Here is a 17,974-nt window from a genome sequence, read left to right as displayed (position 1 = left end):
AATCCACTTTTGGAGGGGACATTTTTGGCCCAAACTGTCATGTTTTTCTATAGGTATGTCTCACATATATATTTTGGGGGCTCCTGGGTAAATGGGGACCCAATTCATAAGACCAATACTTCCCAAGGAGCCCTTTGATAAGCAGGAGTTCTAGCGGCAGAGAATGCGAGCACCACGTGGGAAGACAGCCTCTGCAGCAGCCGGGAAGAGCGGGACAATGCCACGGGGCCAAAGCAGACCTGCCAAGCTCCAGGCGGAACCCAAAGCTCCTGGACTGCAACTTATGTTTGGACCATAGGTATCAGTTCCCCTGGAGAAAAATGGCTGATAGGGTTCTCCCTTCTGGAAACCCCCCTCTACCATAACTCTACTACTCAAATCTCTCAATATTTCCCAGTCCAGAGTTGGTGAGTCTAGATCCAGATCTACATTTCTCCCTTCCAGACCCAAAAGAGTCAGCTGGGCTCTCATGGTAACTTTTTACACTAAGCTCTGAGGATTCTAGTCTTCTCTGTGTCACAGCTAGCCTGCTTCCGTTCAGAAGAAGAAGAAGAAGAAGAAGAAGAAGAAGAAGAAGAAGAAGAAGAAGGAGTTGGTTCTTATATGCCACTTTTCTCTACCCGAAGGAGTCTCAAACTGGCTTACAGTCGCCTTCCCTTTCCTCTCATCCACAACAGACACCCTGTGAGGTGGGTGAGGCTGAGAGAGCCCTGATATCACTGCCCAGTCAGAACAGTTTTATCAGTGCCGTGGCAAGCCCAAGATCACCCAGCTGGCTGCATGTGGGGGAAGTGCAGAATCGAACCCGGCTTGCCAGATCAGAAGTCTGCACTCCTAACCACTACACCAAACTGTCTCTTTCAGTCAAAGCCTTTCTAGAACCTCAGTGTCCTGCAGCTAGTTCTTCCCTTTGTTTCTGGCATAGAAGCAGAAGTCCTGCGGAGCAATAAGAAAGACTCGGCTTGAAGTGCCCAGAACTAAAAGGCAGCTGTTTTTCCCAAAAGCCTTCATCTTTTTTTCCCCTCCACTTTAAACATTCCCATTTTCCCAGTCCATTTTTCCAATCATGGGAATGTATTTATTTTCCATTTGGAACGGCATGGCAAAGAAGACAATAATGTTTTAAAAATCCTTGCCAAGCTGCAGCAGGGCACAGTGGTAGGAGGCTGGATAACAAGAACTGCGGTGTAGCCAGCATGGTGTAGTGCAGTGGTCCCCAACCTTTTTATCATCAGGGACCACTCAACGCTTGACGATTTTACTGAGGCCCAGTGGGGGGGGTAGTTTACTCCTCTACTCTCAACCACTGCCCTAACACTCTCTGATCGCTATGGTAATGTTTAAACGTCCCTTCAAAATAAGATACAGACACGCCACAACAATGAACATAAGGAACATTTTATTTTCATGGAAATTTTAACTCATGACAATGACAAATCAATGGGAACCCTGAGCTTGTTTCTCTGCAATGAGATAGTCCCATCTGGGAGTGATGGGAGACAAGGACACCCAAAGTGTGTTGTAAAGGGCCGGGGGGGGGGGTGTAGTAAAGAGCCGGGGGGGGGGGAGAAGGCGTCCTTCGCGGCCCACCTCCAATTAGTCGACGGGGCCACATGTGGTCCGTGGCCCACAGGTTGGGGATCGCTAGTGTAGTGGTTAGAAGAAGAAGAAGAGGAAGGAGAGCTGGATTTTGTACTCTGCTTTATTCTACCAGAAGGAGTCTCAAAGCGGCTTACGATCACCTTCTCTTCCTCTCCCTACAACAGATACCCTGTGAGGTAGGCGGGGCTGAGAGACAGGACTGCTCGGACATAACATCACTATCAGGGCTGTGATGAGCCCAAGGTCACCCAGCTGCATGTGGAGGAGTGGGGAATCAAACCCAGCTCGCCAGATTAAAAGCCACCATTCTTAACCATTTTGCCACACTGGCTCTAGAATGGCAGCCTGGAATATGAGGAACAGGGTTTCATTCCCTGCTCATCCACAGACAGACAGCTGGATGACCTTGGGCTAGTCATAGTTCTATTCTTACAAAGAAGCTCTTTCAGAGCTCTCTCAGCCCCACCTACCTCACAGCTTGTCCATTGTGAGTAAAGGGAGCTCCTTTGGGACTCCTTTGAGTAATGAAAATCAGGGCATAAAAAACCCCAGCTGTCTATTGGGCAGAACAGAACACTCAGTATATTGGTTCAGCTGTCAGACTGGGGTTTGAAAGACCCAGGTTCAAATCCTTACTCTGCCATGGAAACTCTCTGTGTGACCTTGGGCCAGCCACACCCTGTCAGCCTGACCTACCTCAGAGAATTGTTATGAGGAGAAAAGGAATAGAGAAGAATAACACCCCCCCCTCTTGAGCCTCCTTGGAAAAGGGGTGGGATATAAATGGGATGGACCAATCCCAGCTCTACCTCTGGCCTCAGAGCCTCCAGAAACTTGTCAACCTTCTCAGGCTTGACAGGAAGGAAGGCAGGAAGTGGGACTGTGCACTGTGCTGATACAAGGACAATTTTGTATCCGTGTAATTCTAATTGTCTTTTTAAATATTTTAACAGATTGTTTCACAGGACTCATAAACATAATGACGGATATAATTTGGCGCTTCACTGGAGATTTCATGGCCCCTGATTTTGTCTGCCGAATTGTGCGGTATTTGCAGGTACGAGATCTGATAAACTTCCTTGATATGTTTATTCCTTCATTAAGTCCCTGCTCACTGTGAAACAGTATACGAGGGCGCGGGTTGGGGAGAAAAGTGTGCAGCACATTAAAAGCCATGAGCGTAGAATGACATTTTGATAGAGCATCACCTTTCATTAAAACAATATCGTACTGCAAGATCAGGTCTCACGGAGTGTTTCAATCACATTCATTGGCTAGTCGTGCTTACACGTCCCTCCAAAGGCATTGAGCACCCAGGTAATAACGCTTGACTCATTTTGGTCACGATTTTTCATGGTGCACAAAGTGAACTAGCAAAATAAGTCTTTGGAGGTGATGATTATGCTTCATTTTTTAAAAAGCCCAATTGTAAAAGGTAAAGGTAAAGGTATCCCCTGCTGGGATCGAACTCCCAACCTCATGGGCAGACAGCTTCAGACAGCATTTCTGCCGCTTTCCACTCTGCGCCACAAGTGGCAGTAGAAAGCTTTAAATGTTCCTTCCTTTTGCATTCTCCTGACCTTAAATCACTCTGGGGAACTGTCTGCTGAACTGTGATGTTAATAAGCATGCAGGCGTGGAGGCATATGTCAGATCCCCAGGGCTCTCCCTAAACCATGGTCTTGAGCCGAATCATCCCCTCCCTCAGAGGTGATTTTTACAGCAAGGAAAAACTGGGAGCTCTGTTGATGGAGCCCCTAGGAGCATTCGCTCATTTGAGATCTAAGCAAGTTGTTCCTTCATGGGTTGCTTTTGAATGTGTTTTAGAATCATTTGCAAGTGGATTTTCCACTGGAAGGTGGATTCCTGGAAAACCCACCTGTAAAGGACTGAACGCGCATCAGCCAAGTCTGCCAGTGTGAATAACCTACAGCAGGGGTAGTCAAACTGCGGCCCTCCAGATGTCCATGAACTACAATTCTCCAGATGTCCATGAACTACAACTCCTGGGAATTGTAGTCCATGGACATCTGGAGGGCCGCAGTTTGACTACCCCTGACCTACAGATTCAAGACAAAAACAGAGATCCTCTTGAGTCTGTGCTGGGCTTTTTGGAAGAAAAAACAGCCAATGCCGAATGTAAATGGTAGGAAGAGAATCCCAATCTAACTGAATATTGTGTGCTGAACAGGCATTTTGTTGATTCTGTGAGACTGTTTTATTGTATTATCTCCTCTCCCCCCCCCTCTCCTTTTTCATCGGCTGGGCATATATTCCTGACCTATAGCCAACCCCGCAGCCCAAAACGAAGACAGCTGAGATGGTGGCTCGATTTTTAGTTTTATTTTTTTAGGATGTTTTTAAAAATTGCCCGTTTGCAGAGAGGAACACCCTATTGATCAAATAATTAATTAATTAATGCATTTGTTCCTGATACAATTGGCCTCTTGTGAGCCTCTTGTGGCGCAGAGTGGTAAGGCAGCCATCTGAAAGCTCTGACCATGAGGCTGGGAGTTTGATCCCAGCAGCCGGCTCAAGGTTGACTCAGCCTTCCATCCTTCTGAGGTCGGTAAAATGAGTACCCAGCTTGCTGGGGGGTAAATGGTAATGACTGGGGAAGGCACTGGCAAACCACCCCGTACTGAGTCTGCCATGAAAACACTGGAGGGCGTCACCCCAAGGGTCAGACGTGACTCGGTGCTTGCACACGGGATACCTTTACCTTTACTGCCACAGAACACCAATATGAATTGGATTCCATGCATACAATTTTAAAACTGCTACTGGGAGTTCCACACACACACACCCTGCCACACACACACACTTGGAACCGGCAGAGCTGGGCTTCAAACCTGGCCTCGCAGAACTTGGTCCCACCCTCTTCCCACTACACCACCCTCGTAGTTGTTCATATATCGTGTAACAGCTAAGCTTACGTCTCCCCTTCTTCTTTAGGTTGTCCTTTTGTATGCTTCAACCTACGTCCTTGTTTCACTGAGCATAGACAGATATCACGCCATAGTCTACCCCATGAAGTTCTTTCAGGGAGGTAAGAGGCTTCCCCCGTTCTGTGTTGCACAATTGTGTCCTTAAGCCAACATTTCTCCAGCTAACTTTCCTGTGAAATAAAGAGTCTTTGGACAATGAATATCTGTTTTAGTTATTCCAAAACAAGGGAGAAATTAACACAAAAGCAGGGGGAAATTGACTCAAAAGCAGGGGGAAATTGACACAAAAACAACAAACTGATGAGAGGAAAATCAATGCAGAATGACAAAGAAAACCTGATGGGCATGCACTGTGAAAGTGAGGGAAAACACCCGTACAGAATCGGCTACAGAAGCCCAAGATGTATGAATGGCTGCTTCTTTTTAATAAGGGTCTTGTTATCATAGGCAAAAGTAGGTTTGCTGGTTACAATTTCATCATTCCAGGCAAGAGCTTGATATAGAGTAATGAAGTCTGACACGCAGGCAATGACTTCCAGTTAAGACTTTTCAGTCCTTTAAGTCTGGCAGAAATGATCAAGCTGATTAATTCTACAGAAATTCCCCAGCAGTGGGTTATATAGTGTTTCAGAAGGCGAAGACAGCTTGTGACTCCTATTTTATGCATGACTTCCACCCCAAGACCCTTCTTGTCTTTCCCTTGAGGCGTAGTCTTACCTACAATATATTCTTTGGCTTTGGGCGCACAGAGGATTTTAAAGAAATTACAAAAAGAACTGGCAAGACTAAAAGTGTGAAATTAGAAACAGATAATTGCCCTGGTGCATGCATACATTAGCATTCTGTGCAGACTTGGAATGCATAATATGTCATCCTCTAGATAGCATCCTATCTCTGCGTCTTTGGACATTTAATGAGTAGAGAGATTATTTCATTAGCCTTTAAAAGGTTGTGGTTGCAGTTCTAAGAACACTTTTCTTGGAAAGCAAGCCCCATTAAATACAATGGGACTTACATCTTAGAATGGCTCCCAATGTGCTTCACATCCACTCATAGTTTTGGGATGGATTATTATGGAGTAATTATCATCCTACCAACAAAAGTGCGTCTAGTCAAGGCTATGGTCTTCCCAGTTGCAATGTATGGCTGTGAAAGTTGGACCATAAGGAAGGCTGAGCATCAAAGAATTGAAGCTTTTGAACTCTGGTGCTGGAGGAGACTCTTGCAAGTCCCTTGGACTGGAAGGCAAACAAACCGGTCAGTCCTCGAGGAGATCAGCCTTGACTGCTCCTTAGAAGGCCAGATCCTGAAGATGAAACTCAAATACTTTGGCCACCTCATGAGAAGGAAGGACTCCCTGGAGAAGAGCCTAATGCTGGGAGCGATCTAGGGCAAAAGAAGAAGGGGACGACAGAGAATGAGGCAGCTGGATGGAGTCACTGAAGCAGTCGGTTTAGCTTAAATGGACTCCGAGGAATGGTAGAGAACAGGAAGGCCTTGAGGATCATTGTCCATGGGGTCGCAATGGGTAGGATATGACTTTGCAACTAACAACATCAATTTATGGAGTTAGTACCAGAATAGCTGTGCTTGATGAACTGATCAAGCTACAGGAGCTAGCTGGAAAGGGTAACAGAATGTTTCCTAGGCTCCAATAACTTTCACCTGAAGTCAGACAAAAAAGAGTGAAATTACCAAAGGACTCTTCTCTTAATGCAATTCCACATTTCAACTAATGCATAACTGTAGAGTGGTCAATGATATTAAAGGCCACTGACAGTATCTAGTTATGAATGTGATTAAAGCTGTACCCGTTCCAACCCTAGATCTGTAACTGGATTGAAACTGGTCCAGGGCAGATGTGTCATCCCATAAGCCCTGTAGCTGCTCTGCCAGCACACATACCTCCCCCAGAAATGGTAATATTGGGGACAACAAACTTTTTAAAGGTCTACTACTTCTTTCGGAAGCCTATGAAAGGTCCTGCTCAGTCAGTGAGGCATTAAAGATCACAGTCATTGGCTCCAGAACCTTTTCCCAGGACAGTTTTACAAGATGGGCATTCATGTTGGCTCTTATACTCCCAAGGACCCTATCAGTATTCATTGATAAGCTCAGTCTGAATCTGTTACAAAACAGCAAGCTTCTGGCACCTCAGAAGATGTACCATTGACCTCCAAGGTGAAACAGATGAGAGATATTTTATCAGCAAAGAACCTCACCAAAAATATCACTACAAATATCACAGGGTTGCATAAAACCATGGTTGAGAAAGGCTGCTTTAGACACCCCTCAGCCTTGTTCTGTTCTCCTCCTTTCAGTGGATCCTGACCTTCATGGCCTTTGTCCAAGCAGGACCACTTATTCTCAGAGTAGCCTTCTTAGGTGACCAAAGAGAGCCTTGCTTCCTTTCTCACAACAGAAAAGGTGGTTGAATCATGTCCCAATTGCTGCATTTGTGGGGGTGCACCTGCTGGTCCCACCTTTCTTGCCATGTGGTGATGTTGGAGGATGAAGTAGGGACCTTCCACCTGCCAAACCTTGTTATGTTCTGCCACTGAGCGCTGGGCCTCTGCCTTACAAAACAAAGCTGCAACATATTTTGATGTCAGCCTAGGGTGCCTATTGGACTCATTGTGAATTAAGTGGAATGGATCTCAGTCACTGGAGACTTTTCTTTATTTGGAATCTCAGTAACTCCCTTCTGAAATAACAACTGGGACCACGGTGTTTGCTTTGGCCCTCAATTACCCTTGATCATTTACAAAAAAGACCAGCAGTACATTCCTCCATCATTCTTTTAATCCCAAAATCGACCTCAATAAATTGTTCTTATTTCACAGCAAGCGAACAACAATTACAGCAGGCAACCATCAATGTTTATCTCACTACTGTGGCAAGAAGAGTACTCTTAGAAGAGTACTGCATCATTGTTCTCTGGAGACAGAACAAAGTGTGTGCTTTCATTTGTGCTTTCATTCATTCACCTTGTTCTTTCTTGAACAGAAAGGCAGGCCAAAGTTCTCATCGTGGTCGCCTGGAGCCTGGCGTTCCTGTTTTCCATTCCCACTCTGATCATATTTGGGAAACGGCAGCTGTCCAATGGGGAAGTGCAGTGCTGGGCTGCCTGGCCAGATGACTCTTACTGGATCCCGTACATGACCACAGTTGCCTTCCTGGTGTATTTCATCCCTCTCATTATTATCAGGTAAGAACCTGTCTTTTGCTGATAAATCACAGTGACTCTGATCCGGGTGCAGACATGGATCTCCATACCACTCATTCTCCTGGGGCCACACCACCTGCAAAAGCCAAGGAAGGTGTGTGTATTGGCTCCTTTTCTAAATGGATCAGGAAGCCACCAGAGGTTCTGTATACAGAAGGAAGCATATCACATTCAGCACAGATCACTAAACGGGATGGAAGTGAGAGTAACCGTGCAGTCATCTGTATCGCCAGTCTATTTCTATGAATAATCCACAGGCAATTATTTATGTGGATGTATTGTTTACATAAGAGCCTCTTGTGGCACAGAGTGGTAAGGCAGCAGACATGCAGTCTGAAAGTTCTGCCCCTGAGGCTGGGAGTTCAATCCCAGCAGCCGGCTCAAGGTTGACTTCCATCCTTCCGAGGTTGGTAAAATGAGTACCCAGCTTGCTGGGGGGTAAACGGTAATGACTGGGGAAGGCACTGGCAAACCACCCCATATTGAGTCTGCCATGAAAACGCTGGAGGGGGTCACCCCAAGTTCTTGCACAGGGGATACCTTTACCTCTATTGTTTACATATGAATGTGCCGGTAGTGGAGACATTTAATCAATGGATTTATTAATCTGAAAGTTTTATTTTTCAGTGCCTTGGAAAATTTAATATTTATGTCTTGTGACTACCCTGTTCGTTTGATGTAGTGAAAGAGAGCAAACTTGGTGACCAAGTGTCATGTAGTGGTTACAAACAGCGGCCTTTAACCTGGAAAACCGGGTTTGATTTCCCCACTCCTCACTATGCAGCCAGCTGGGTGACCTTGGGCCAGTCACAGTTCTCTCAGGGTTCTCTCTGCCCCACCTACCTCACAGGGTATCTGTTGTGGGGAGAAGAAGGGAAGGCCACTTTAAGACTCTTTATGTAGTAAAGAGAGGGGTACAAAAAAAACAGCTCTTCCTCTTTGTATGGCGGTCCAGTGGAGTCTGTGTCCTGGTTTTAGTTGCTAACTAAAGACCATGCAAGTAAAGGCCAGCTGTAAAGCACCTGGAATGCCAAAATATGTATTGGTGGACTGCATTGGGTATTATAAGTTGTACACAAATGTGTATGTCACGTGTACTTCCTGGAATAACTGTGTGCATGGATCAGGGAAACCTCATCCAGCTTCAGCTTCCGGGTATGTGCACATAGTGTTTAATAATATACACATGTCACTTCATTTAAGTGTTGATGATTTCTGCAGCAAGTATGGCTTTTATGTCCAATGTGGCATTGTTGTCAGCCTAGCAGCTGCCGGCCACATTTTCCACGGACCGACAAACAACAAGAAACATACAATCTCTTCTGCTATTTGTTTTTCATTTAGCGCTCTTTCCCCTTGTGATTGCCTTTCATTCCTTCTTTCCCAGTTGGCACTCCTTGAAATCTTAATAACACCTGGTATAAGGCTTCCGTAAATGAGAAGGTTGAACTATGGTTGAAGCTGACCCAGTAAGGAGAATTGATTTTTATGTGATGTTATGGTGCATCTCCCCACAGGTTGATTTTTGTGTGCATAGCTCCGATTAATTCAACACGAAGCTGTTGCAGTCTGAACTATCTCTGTTAATCTTTGCTGGTAAATGCAACTTTTTGTTTAACCACCACCAGTAAAATGGTAAAACCATCTTAGTATCTTAGTACTAGAAATGACCATTTTGTCAGTAAGCTTAGAATCCTGCACATTCTTTCCAACTCAGTCAGCCTTTGTCTGGGTACGTTGTTCCTGCTTCTTATTAAAATGAAGGAATGCCAATAAAGGTTAATGAATGGATGGATGAGTATTAAAATGACTGTGTGCATGGCTACATGTCTGCCCATTGTGCAGATGTGATCTCCATCTATCTTTCCTCCTTGACCTTGGGTACATACACATCCTCCATTGTATGAGTTTAATATTGTGTGGTAAGAGAAGATGAAGTGTACAATTTTTACCCTATAGGTAGCCCATAATGGAAGGGTGCCTCACACAGAGACACCTTTATGCACAGAAGCCCATGACTGGGCTCTGAGCAGGTTGGTACACACAGAAACCAGCCTGACAGAGACTGACTATGGAGTCAGTAGGGTCCTTCAACAAACTTAGGAAGCCTGGCCAGGTCTCCATCTTGTTTGGCATCACTAGATTTCTTCTCTTGCCTTGAAAAGCGAGGCCAGATTTCCATCTGGTTTGAGCTAGACTAGAACCTAGTCTAGAATCTTCCATTTCCTGCTTGCCCAAAAGACAGAGTTAAGTGTGCACATTATCTGAATCGCCCCTCCCAAACTACCTACAGGAAATTAATATCCCTTCCAGGTACTAACTGCAATTTCTTTTGTCTCTCTTGTCCAGTGCAGTTTCTGCCTAGCAGCATCTCTTACCCCCAAATACTGGACTCCCCCAGTCCTTCCTGATTAAACGACAGGGCCATTAGCAACACATTACACCTAGCCAAGGTATTGTTCTACTTGATTAGATTACTCCATACCTCCCACTCCAGTGACCTCATATGCCAACCACCCTCTCATATTCATACATAACCCACAACCAGTCATCAGTCATGTATCTCCTAGTGGGCAGTCAGTGGGGCTGGCCCGGGATTTTCAAACATCATATCAAGCCTTACGCAAACCCCAGGTGTGTGTGTGTGTTGAGCAGATCCCTTCACACACAGCATTCTGTCCACCCCCTGATGTCGTCAACATTGAGTCTTAGCTGCTTGGATCCAAGAAAGGTGCACTATCTTGAACTTGTCCCCCTGTAGAACTTAGTGTATGTATGTTTACCCAACCTTTTGCTATATTCATGATTCTCCAGCAATTTGGGTAACACAATAACTCAGCTGTGGGAAGTCAAAGCTCGATGTGTCAGGCAAAAGCCAAGTCACAGGTGGAATGGCCAGTATTGGCTAGATACTGGCTTGTCACCTCTCTCTAAAAACCTTTTTGTAACTAAGTTTGCCTCCCAAACCCAGGGTATTGCCAACCGGCAAGAAGGCTCCACAGGGAGGAAGATCATCCAGGGAAAGGGGACAGAGACACCCCAAGATTGGGCAGTTCCAATGTTACACAATAGGCTAGCAGAATGATTTATGAATGGTTTCTCCCATGTCTCTTGATTTACCATGAACTTCTTGCATGACCAGGTGACAGAAAGAGACCACTCCCAGTTCCTCACTGGAATTCAACCAAGAGAAGGGAAGGATGTCAGGTTTCCAAAGACAGACCCCTCATCAAAGCAGTCATTCTTTATCTCGTCTTGTTTTGTGCTGCTGGGTTCAGGTCAGGGAAAGAGACTTATCCTCAATAGACAGCCCCAGCATTGTTGTTGTTGTTGTTGTTAGTTGCGAAGTCGTGTCCGATCCTATGGACAAGGCCTTCCTGTCCTCTACCATTGCCATCTCAGTATTTTAATTTGCTAGATAATTTATTACTGATGTATTTTTGTTCTCATTTCCTTAGTAGATTTTATCTTGATTTCTTTTGACACTCCCAATTAGATTTGCAACTATTCCACCATATTCCACCCTTCTGTCACTTGGCATTGCCATCTCAGGGGAACAAGCAAGGGGTTGACTTTCCATCCCATGTACCTACCAGTTTCTTTGCTGGAGATCATGCAAATGAACTGCTGTCCAAGGTACTGAATGAGCAAAATGTCAAGCTGGGTGGGCACATTCAAAGCATCCCAAGGTTCTTGGAAGTGAAAATATTTCTCCACTGGTCTTTTGGTGACACCCCCAGGACATTCCCCTGCAATTGACCAATGGGCAGTTCCTTCCAAAGGGCCCCACAGATGTCCAAACCTAGAGGAAACAGGAAGTTCAGAAAAGAGTAATGCTCATATTGACGAATGGGGTGATCAACAAAATTTTAATGGGTTATCAAACATTGTGCTGGCAGTTATACACTTTTAATAACATTTTTTTGTAATTGAAACTGCAACTATGTCACCATATTTATTAAGATGAAACTTAAAAATTTGATGATGGAACCAGTGAACAGGCAAGTTCTCCACCACTGGAGGTCTTCAAGCAGAAGTAAATCTGTCAGGAAGGCTCTTTCATCTTTTTGAGGTCAGAGAGAGGTTGGACTGGATGGCTTGTAAGCCCACTTCCAGCTTTTTGACCCCATAACTCTATGAAATCTGGAGAACAATACAGACAAAGTTCAACAATAGGCTGGGGAGAGCAGACAGAAAACTGCTTCCTCTTCCTCTTTTTGGCTGCCTTCAACTTTTCATTAAAATGAGATTCATTAAAATGATATTCAAATATTTTCTCAAGGCAATAATATTTAAAAAATTAAAAACAACTGGTGTAATGTTTGAGCTTAATTTTGTGAATATCAGCACCATGATATTATTTTCCCAAGCAACCAACCCATATTTGTGTGCGTGTGTGCGTGCATGGCTCCGTGCGTGCCTGTGTGCGTGCCTGCGTGCGTCCGTGTGTGTGTGTGTGTGTGAAGTGCCATCAAGTTGCTTGAGACTTATGGTGACCCTAAGAATTCATGACCTGCAAAGTGTCCTGTCGCCAGGCTTCCTTTATGGAATCAATCTATCTCAGTCCGAATCTTCCTCTTTTTGGTTGCCTTCAACTTTTCCTAGCATTATTGGCTTTTCCAGTGACTCTTGCCTTTACAAACCCATATTTAGGATGGGCCAATGCTAGATGATCGGCCCAGTTATCATCTTAGAATTATCAAAGCCAATAATCCAAATTCCCAACTATAGTGAACTATAGGGAATCATGGATGGTCAACGTTTTAACCGTTCTTCTCCTTTCCTCTGGAACCCAGGGGATGTTTCCAAGAACACAAAATAGGGTGGAAAAGTCCTAGAATTTAGATGGGAAACTTTGCTTAACTTGGTCCCACAACAGAGGATTTGCTATTCATAAGCTACATTTACGTGTCTCAGATACTTCTCGTCTTCCGTGTTGCTGGGCTGGGCTCTTCTCTAGTGAGCAGAGAAAAAAAACTTAGGTGCATCTCATTATATCGAAACGGACAGCAATTACATATTCTTCTGCATAGCAAGTCACCAGATGCATGAATTTTGAAGGCCATTTGGGTACCATATGATGAAAACCAAGTAGTCTGATGTGTTGCATTTTTACCTTTTTAAATTAAATTGGTGCTCCAGGGTCTTTCATTGAATAGTCTGTGGTGGGGGTGCATGGATTCAGTATAACAAAGACTTGCTTCTCAACAAAGATTTGGTAACTTTCCCATCTGAAAGCATCCATTTTCTGTCAAAGCCCCCAAGTATCTGCTAATCATCAACGATCTTAAAATGCTTCAATGAAAGTCATTTTTTCCTGATAGAAACTGTGCTTATTACAAATTCCCCTTTGTCAAAGCTTTCTGTCCCACGTCTATTCAACTCCGTGAACAAAGACTGTTGTATGCTTCGGACATTTCATCCTTGACAGAGCCAAAAAGGAAGCCAATGTTCTTATCCAGAGAATGGCATTCAATGCATTTATCATAATTAAATATGTGTGTGGAAAGTCACAGCTGACTTACAGTGATCCCACTGGTTTTGAAGGCAAGAGACACGGCATAGGGAGTTTAGCCTTCCTTGGTGGTCTCCCTTCATCCCTTTAAAAGTGGCATTGAACAATCAAATGCAAGAACATGAGACTAGTCTCTTTCTAGCAGCTGTTCTTCATATACGTTCTTCAAAATGACATATGTGCAACATTGGCCCTACCTGGAATACCTCCATAATAAGTAATATCTTTTAATGTATGGTATTTAATTATGAGGGGATGAAGAACAGTATAATGTAGCCAGATATTGACAGGGCTTTAAAGGGTCGGTATGTGGAAGGAAGACCACCAAGGATGGCTTTGCAGAGTCAGTTTGGTGTAGTGGTTAGGAGTGCAGACTTCTAATCTAGTGAGCTGGGTTTGATTCCCCAACTCCCCCATGTGCAGCCAGCTGGGTGACCTTGGGCTTGCCACAGCACTGATAAAGCTGAGCAGTAATATCAGGGCTCTATCAGCCTCACCCACCTTACAGGGTGTCTGTTGTGGGGAGAGGAAAGGGAAGGCAATTGTAAGCTGCTTTGAGACTTACAAAGCAGTAAGTAAGGGAAGGCAATTGTAAGCTGCTTTGAGACTCCTTCGGGTAAAGAAAAGCAGCATATAAGAACCAACTCTTCTTCTTCTTCTTCAGTAATATCAGGGCTCTCTCAGCCTCACCTCCCTCACAGGGTGTCTGTTGTGGGGAGAGGAAAGGGAAGGTGATTGTTAGCCACTCTGAGATTCTTCCTGGTAGAGAAAAGTGGCATACAAGAACCAACTCTTCTTCTTCTTCTTCTTCTCCCCGCCCCCCCCCACCTCTGCCAAAGATTAAATGTCAGAAGAGGACAACATTTTTTGTTCACCAACCTTAGGCCTTATGAACCTAGACACTGAGGACCCAGTAATGGGTTTAAACTTCAAGTACAACGATATAGGCTAGATATCAGGAAAAAGTTTTTCACAGTCAGAGTAGTTCAGCAGTGGAATAGGCTTCCTAAGGAGGTGGTGAGCTCCCCCTCACTGGCAGTCTTCAAGCAAAGGCTGGATACACACTTTTCTTGGATGCTTTAGGATGCTTAGGGCTGATCCTGCGTTGAGCAGGGGGTTGGACTAGATGGCCTGTATGGCCCCTTCCAACTCTATGATTCTGTGATTCTATGATTCTATGATTCTCAACCTTGCGAGATTCTGGAGCATTATGGCCTTTTTGCCTCCCACATCTCTGGCTTTTCAATATGTAGGCACTAACTCATATTCCATTATTGTTTTACATTGCAATTTTCCTCACGTCTAAAGCTAGGGCTGCTAAAAAAAAATACTCTGCGAGATTTCCTACCCCTCTTAAAACCTCTTTTGGGCATCCTCCCTTCTGTCGTCTTTGCCGGATGGTGGGAGAGACAAGAGAATGTTTGTTGTTTCCAGCCTTCTTACAATCTCCTTGTGCTGCAGATATTGTGGGGAAAAAAAGTTCAGGAAATGTTCTGGTTAAAAAAAAATTGTGGTACTGCATAGCTTAAATTGAAATGTGTGTGATGCTGACTTCAACTGCGTTGGCATGCTAAAGATCACAGTTGTTAAAATCTACTTTACGTGTACGTGTGAGTGGTGGATGTAATGTCAGAGCTCCTAGCTTTATGCCATCGAAAACAATTTCAAAGCGTTTGTGTGTCTTTTCTCTCCCCTACTTGTAGTGTTATTTACTTCATTGTGATTCGAACAATATGGGCTAAGAGCAGAGCTCACGCTGCGATTGTATCTAACTGTTCTGGTAAGTGGTTTGAAGATCAGGTTCAGATCCGGTTTGAAAGCATTTTGTTTGCTGCGTTGCTGGGCCTTCAGAAGCAGGGAAGGCAGAGCGATTGCATGGTGTTGTAAAGAGCCTCCACAAATTCAGTGGAAATTCCATTTACGTTAGCACAATGGCTGGACAACTGGGCATCTCCAGGACTGATTTCTGCAACTCACTCTTTGTGGGCCTTCCCTTGTCCTTGATCTGGACATCGCATCTGGTGCAGAATCCAGCTGCTAAGGACCTCCCAGGAACACCTTGGGGGGCTCATATCCGGCCTGTGCTGAGGCAGCTCCACTGGTTACTGGCTGTGACCCAGATCAACTTCAAGGTTTTGGTTTTGACCTTTAAGGTTATTTGTGTTCTGGGCTCCACATACCTGTGGGACCACCTACCCCCCAGCCCCCTCTGTAGGGCCCTTCACTCTGCGGGTGAGAACTTGCTGGCGATCCTTAGCTCACAGGAGGTACCCCTGAAATAATGATAAATAAAGGGGTAAATGTTCAATGGGGAAAGTCATAGATCATATTGAGAAATTGCTGTGCATTGCTCAGTGATTTTTGAAAGGGTTTTCTTCTGAAATGAATAATTAAATCCCCGGAATGTAGTCATCCCTGCAGTGGAGACAAGTTGGGCAAGTTGATCAACCCTGAAGGGTGGATGAGCAAGATGCTGCATTTCAACGGGTGTAGGGAGGGAAGGCAGCATGGCGTAGCCTCATCTTACCAGATCTGGGATGCTTGGCAGGGTCAGTACTGGAGAAGGGAAACCACCAAGGAAGACTCTGCAGAGGAAGGCCATGGCCAGCCACCTCTGCTTCTCACTTGCTCTGAAAGCTGCTTGCTGGTGTTGCCAGACTGGCTGCCAATTCACAGCCCCACACATGTAGATTTGTATTTCTCTCCTGTTTGCAGACGGTAAATTCCGTGCGAGCTACACCCATCGGGGACTCATCTCGAAGGCTAAAATCAAAGCCATCAAGTACAGCGTGGTAATAATTCTTGGTGAGTGACCACGGTGAGCAAAACAGCTGTGTCTCCTCGGGCTCCATGAGAGGCTGGCCTGTTGCGCAGACAGACCTGCAGAAGGTTTAACTTTTTATTGACTTCAGGGAGGCCTCTTGAATGCCTGCCCAGGGACCAAGCACCTTCACTGAAAGTCCCGTTCCAATGCAGAAGCCTAGGGTACAATTTTGAAAATATATATATGTAGAGAGAGATGTATTCAACACCACCCCCCTCCCCGCTTGGTCTAAAGGAGTGGAATTCAGGACCTGTTTTGTCCTCCCATCAGCTGTTCAGGCTTCCCTCTGTGTGAGTGTCCTTCTGCTCTAACAACCCAAAGAAGCACAAATGTTCAAGGTGAAGAGGTGCTTCTACTGACTCACAATGGAGAGGTAGCATCATGGAGCTCCTGGGCTGAGCCTGGTGAGCCGGAGGGGGACCCCTCCCAGGCATTGTGGATGCCCACTTCTGCAACAATGGGAGCATCCCCCCTGCTCTTAGATTCCCTGCTTGCTAACACCATCAATCCAGTCCTTTTGGCCCTAGTCGTTTTGTAATGATAATAATAGCTGTGTCTTCGGTTCCCCTGAGCAGCAGGGCCATTATCCGGTGCTCTTTCTAGATGGCTGGACTTTGCTGCTTTGAAAAGCTGCTGGAAAGAGCTTCTGTGAAAGGGGGCCTTCTGTTCGCCCCCCTCCCGCCCTGCAATTGTGCCTCAAGACCACTTCAGTTTCTCTGAGGATGCTGCCAGCTGCAGCATGAACACATTCAACTTTCCTATGTTCAAGGGTGGTGGTCAGATGTGGGACAATTAATCCATTTGATTTGTGCCAAGCAGCCCCAAAGGGGCCTACAGAATCTGTTTTCATCCATCCCCCCCCCCCCCCAAACTGCTTATGCACAGAGATCCTGCTGGCTCCCACTGAGCAAGAGGAATTAGCATAACTAAGGATAGCTTAGCTGAACATTGGAGGGTAGGATTTTATGGAAACACAGCATTTATTGGTGTTTAGTTTGGGGTAGTCAACCTGTGGTCCTCCAGAAGTTTGTGGACTACAATTCCCATGAGCCCCTGCCAGCGTTTGCTGGGAGGGGCCAGGGCTCAGTGGCAGAGCATCCTCTTGGCATGCAGAAGGTCCCAGGTTCAATCCCTGGCATCTGCTGAGCAGAAAGGTTATGTAGCAGGAATGGGGAGGTGGTAGGACTCAGCGGAGCTCTGTGAGGATGGGCATGTGCAAAAAGCCAGCCATGCTAACTGGTCGGTTACTAAGGCATACAACTACAAACAGAAGGAAGAGTTATTGAACCGAATGTTGAAAAATCAGGTATCTATTCTAATCGAAACCTGCAAACGGGTTGCAGGCCAAAGCAGCAAACGTCTGAGCATCCGTAGCTTTCTTGTCTTTGCTTGAACTCCACACTGAGCAGCCATCACCTATTAAATGAGCCTCTTGGACATGCCAGAAGCACAGATCCCTTTGCTTTTATTTATCCTGTTTAGGTAAATTAATAACTCAAACAGTACCTAACCTGTACACTTTTTAATGATAGTTTCTTGACTGAAAGATTATCAGTTTATAGTGTTATGGTACTTGGAATGAGCACACCCATATGAGTGCCTCCTCCTATGTGAATCTCCCCCCCCCTGGGGACATTTGGATTTCAAAGAATTTCTGCATCAGTTGCACATAAAGGTACACAGAATCGCAGTAACCTGTGATATAAGAACAGATCAGCCACAAAAATAGTCAGATTGAAAGCACTCAAAGCAACAAATGAAAACAAAACAAAGCAACCCAGAAAACTGATAGTATTCATATATCTTCACTTTGGAGCAGCGAAGGACTTTATAGTTCCATAAGGTACACATTCTTTTCA

The 17,974-nt window shown here is 45.1% G+C and overlaps 1 protein-coding gene across 1 annotated transcript in view; it reads left to right on the top strand.

The window, feature by feature from the left end:
* Positions 1–17,974, top strand: part of NPSR1 (neuropeptide S receptor 1) — a 78,542-nt gene that overhangs the window by 52,747 nt on the left and 7,821 nt on the right. Inside the window, exons 3-7 of the mRNA XM_077303868.1 lie at positions 2,556–2,659; positions 4,558–4,651; positions 7,557–7,758; positions 14,995–15,071; positions 16,007–16,096. Coding sequence (XP_077159983.1) covers positions 2,556–2,659; positions 4,558–4,651; positions 7,557–7,758; positions 14,995–15,071; positions 16,007–16,096 — 567 coding nt within the window. The remainder of the gene's footprint in view (positions 1–2,555; positions 2,660–4,557; positions 4,652–7,556; positions 7,759–14,994; positions 15,072–16,006; positions 16,097–17,974) is intronic.

The sequence above is a fragment of the Paroedura picta genome, chromosome 11, assembly GCF_049243985.1.
Source record: "Paroedura picta isolate Pp20150507F chromosome 11, Ppicta_v3.0, whole genome shotgun sequence".
Taxonomy (NCBI): Eukaryota; Metazoa; Chordata; class Lepidosauria; order Squamata; family Gekkonidae; genus Paroedura; species Paroedura picta.
Note: the sequence above shows the minus strand (reverse complement) of the source record. Positions and strands in the feature narration are given on the sequence as shown.